General features: G+C 40.4%; 1 protein-coding gene across 1 annotated transcript; it reads right to left on the reverse strand.

Moving 5' to 3' along the window:
- Positions 1 to 511: 511 nt before the first annotated feature.
- On the reverse strand, positions 512 to 1,000 carry LOC138084431 (keratin, high-sulfur matrix protein, B2C). Its single transcript, XM_068978722.1, has one exon. The coding sequence runs from the start codon at positions 998 to 1,000 to the stop codon at positions 512 to 514; it is 489 nt and encodes a 162-aa protein (XP_068834823.1).
- Between the last annotated feature and the right edge of the window lie 1,050 nt (positions 1,001 to 2,050).

Genomic DNA, 2,050 nt, shown 5'->3' on the forward strand with positions numbered 1-2,050 from the left:
TAGTGTCTAAATACTGATGTATTCTTTTAATCATATATTTTGACTGTAGATAGACAAGGAAAACCACCTTTTAAAGGCCACTGCTAAAAGCACTGTGATAAAGAAAAATCTGAGTGCTACGCTACATTTATTGACATTTTGAGAAATCCAAGTACCCCAATATCAATAACAGATACCAAAGAAAAGAAAGCTCCAACAATGACTTCATCACTGAAGAATGAAAAATTTTATTAAACCCAAAAGCCAATGAGTTGTTGAAACATTTCAGAAGATATTTATAGTAAAGTATTACACATTTCTTTTCACACTGTAAGACTTCTGTTGATATCCAGATCTATGAAATATTTTTGGTTTTTTATTATAAATCAATTTTCCATGTTAGGGAAATTATGTAGCCTTCTGACATGAGGTGGTAAGCTGGGTTATGGGTACTATTCCTTAGAAGTTTGTTGGGACTGTACATTGGCTAATTTTGAAGTGCCATTGTCTTAGAATTTCCATCAGTAGGTTTTTAACAGATGGGTTGGGAGCAGGTGGGCTCACAGATGGGCTCAATGCAGGTGGGCTGGCAGCAGCAGGCTGGGCGGCAGCAGGACTGTCCACAGTAGGATGGGCGGCAGCAGGAGGCCTGGGCATAGTACAGCTGGCAGCAGGACGGGGGTGTGCAGCTCACCACACAGCAGGGAGGCAGGCTGGTGCCCTCCACGCGGCAGTCAGGGCGGCACCACCTGGTGCGGCTGCTCACAGCTCCGCTGCCACCCACCTGGCCATAGCCAATGCTGCCACCAATGCCACAGCCGGTCTCACAGCCACTGGTCTGGAGGCAGGTTGGCTGGCAGCAGCTGGTCTGGATGGAGATCGGTTGGCAGCAGCTGGTCTGGATGGAAGCTGGCTGGCAGCAGCTGGTCTGACTGCAGGTTGATCGGCAGCAGCTGGAGCCACAGGTCCCAGCAGTGGAACAGATGGGAAATCCACAGAAACTGGTGGAACAGCAGGCCATGGTGTCAGGGGTTAGGCTGAGAGCTGGGATGCTTGGAGAAGTTTCTGAGTTTGGTCTGCTTGTTCCACCCAGGCCTTTTATAGAATTTTGCCACTTCCTGTTTTTGTGATGGACAGCATTTTTATCTTATTACTCTTTTAAACAATCTTTTGCACAGTAATAGGCCCCTCTGATAGATGAAATAATGAGTTATTTTAAATATATCTCCAAATTGGGTTTTCCTTATTACTCAGCTAATACTCACCAAATGTGTTTGTCTTTGGTAAAAATACTGATGTTTTGTTTTCAAATAATACTGTAACTTCTCAAGTCTCAGCCTTTGTTTTATGCTTATGATTACATCACTGTCACTCATAAGACAATGTGACTATGGGATCATATTTTCCAAACCTTCAGTCTCCAGAATAAAATTATTAACCATTGATTGTCCTGTGTCTAAGCCTTCCTACTTTTTTTAAGTAATTGAAATTATAGTTTCTACAAGCATCCAGATAGAAACTGATAAACTTCACATTCATAGGAATTCATAGATCTTTCCAGAAATTGGATCTCTCCACTTTCTATGATCTCTCTTGAACTTCACACATTCAGACTTGATGAAATACTTATCACTGAGGAGAGTATGAAATCTCCATCCCAATTTACTGTATTTTGTTGTTAATATTAATAACACAAATTTAAAAGAAGGACTAAAATTCATACCCAGTACTTAGGGAAAAAAGTCACAAAAATTTTATGTGTAATTGACATTTCTCTCTGAAGGATAAGAATCACTTCTCTATGGATAATCTGAACAGTATTTATTTCTCAAAGGTGGGATTCATTTTCAATTTATGTCATTTTTTATGTAACTACAACTTGTTTCCTATGAAAGGATATTAGACCAAAGAGCATGACAATTGAGTTTAGGAAAGAGAACCAATAAAAGAAGAAGCAGAAGCTAGGAAACACTTTTTTTGGATCACAGTCTTATAAGGCAGATTAGAGTTGGACACTACTCAGCGACTGAACACAACGAAGGGAATGGATGATCAAATGTCATTCAGTAGA

Source organism: Capricornis sumatraensis, chromosome 8 (genome assembly GCF_032405125.1).
Source record: "Capricornis sumatraensis isolate serow.1 chromosome 8, serow.2, whole genome shotgun sequence".
NCBI lineage: Eukaryota > Metazoa > Chordata > Mammalia > Artiodactyla > Bovidae > Capricornis > Capricornis sumatraensis.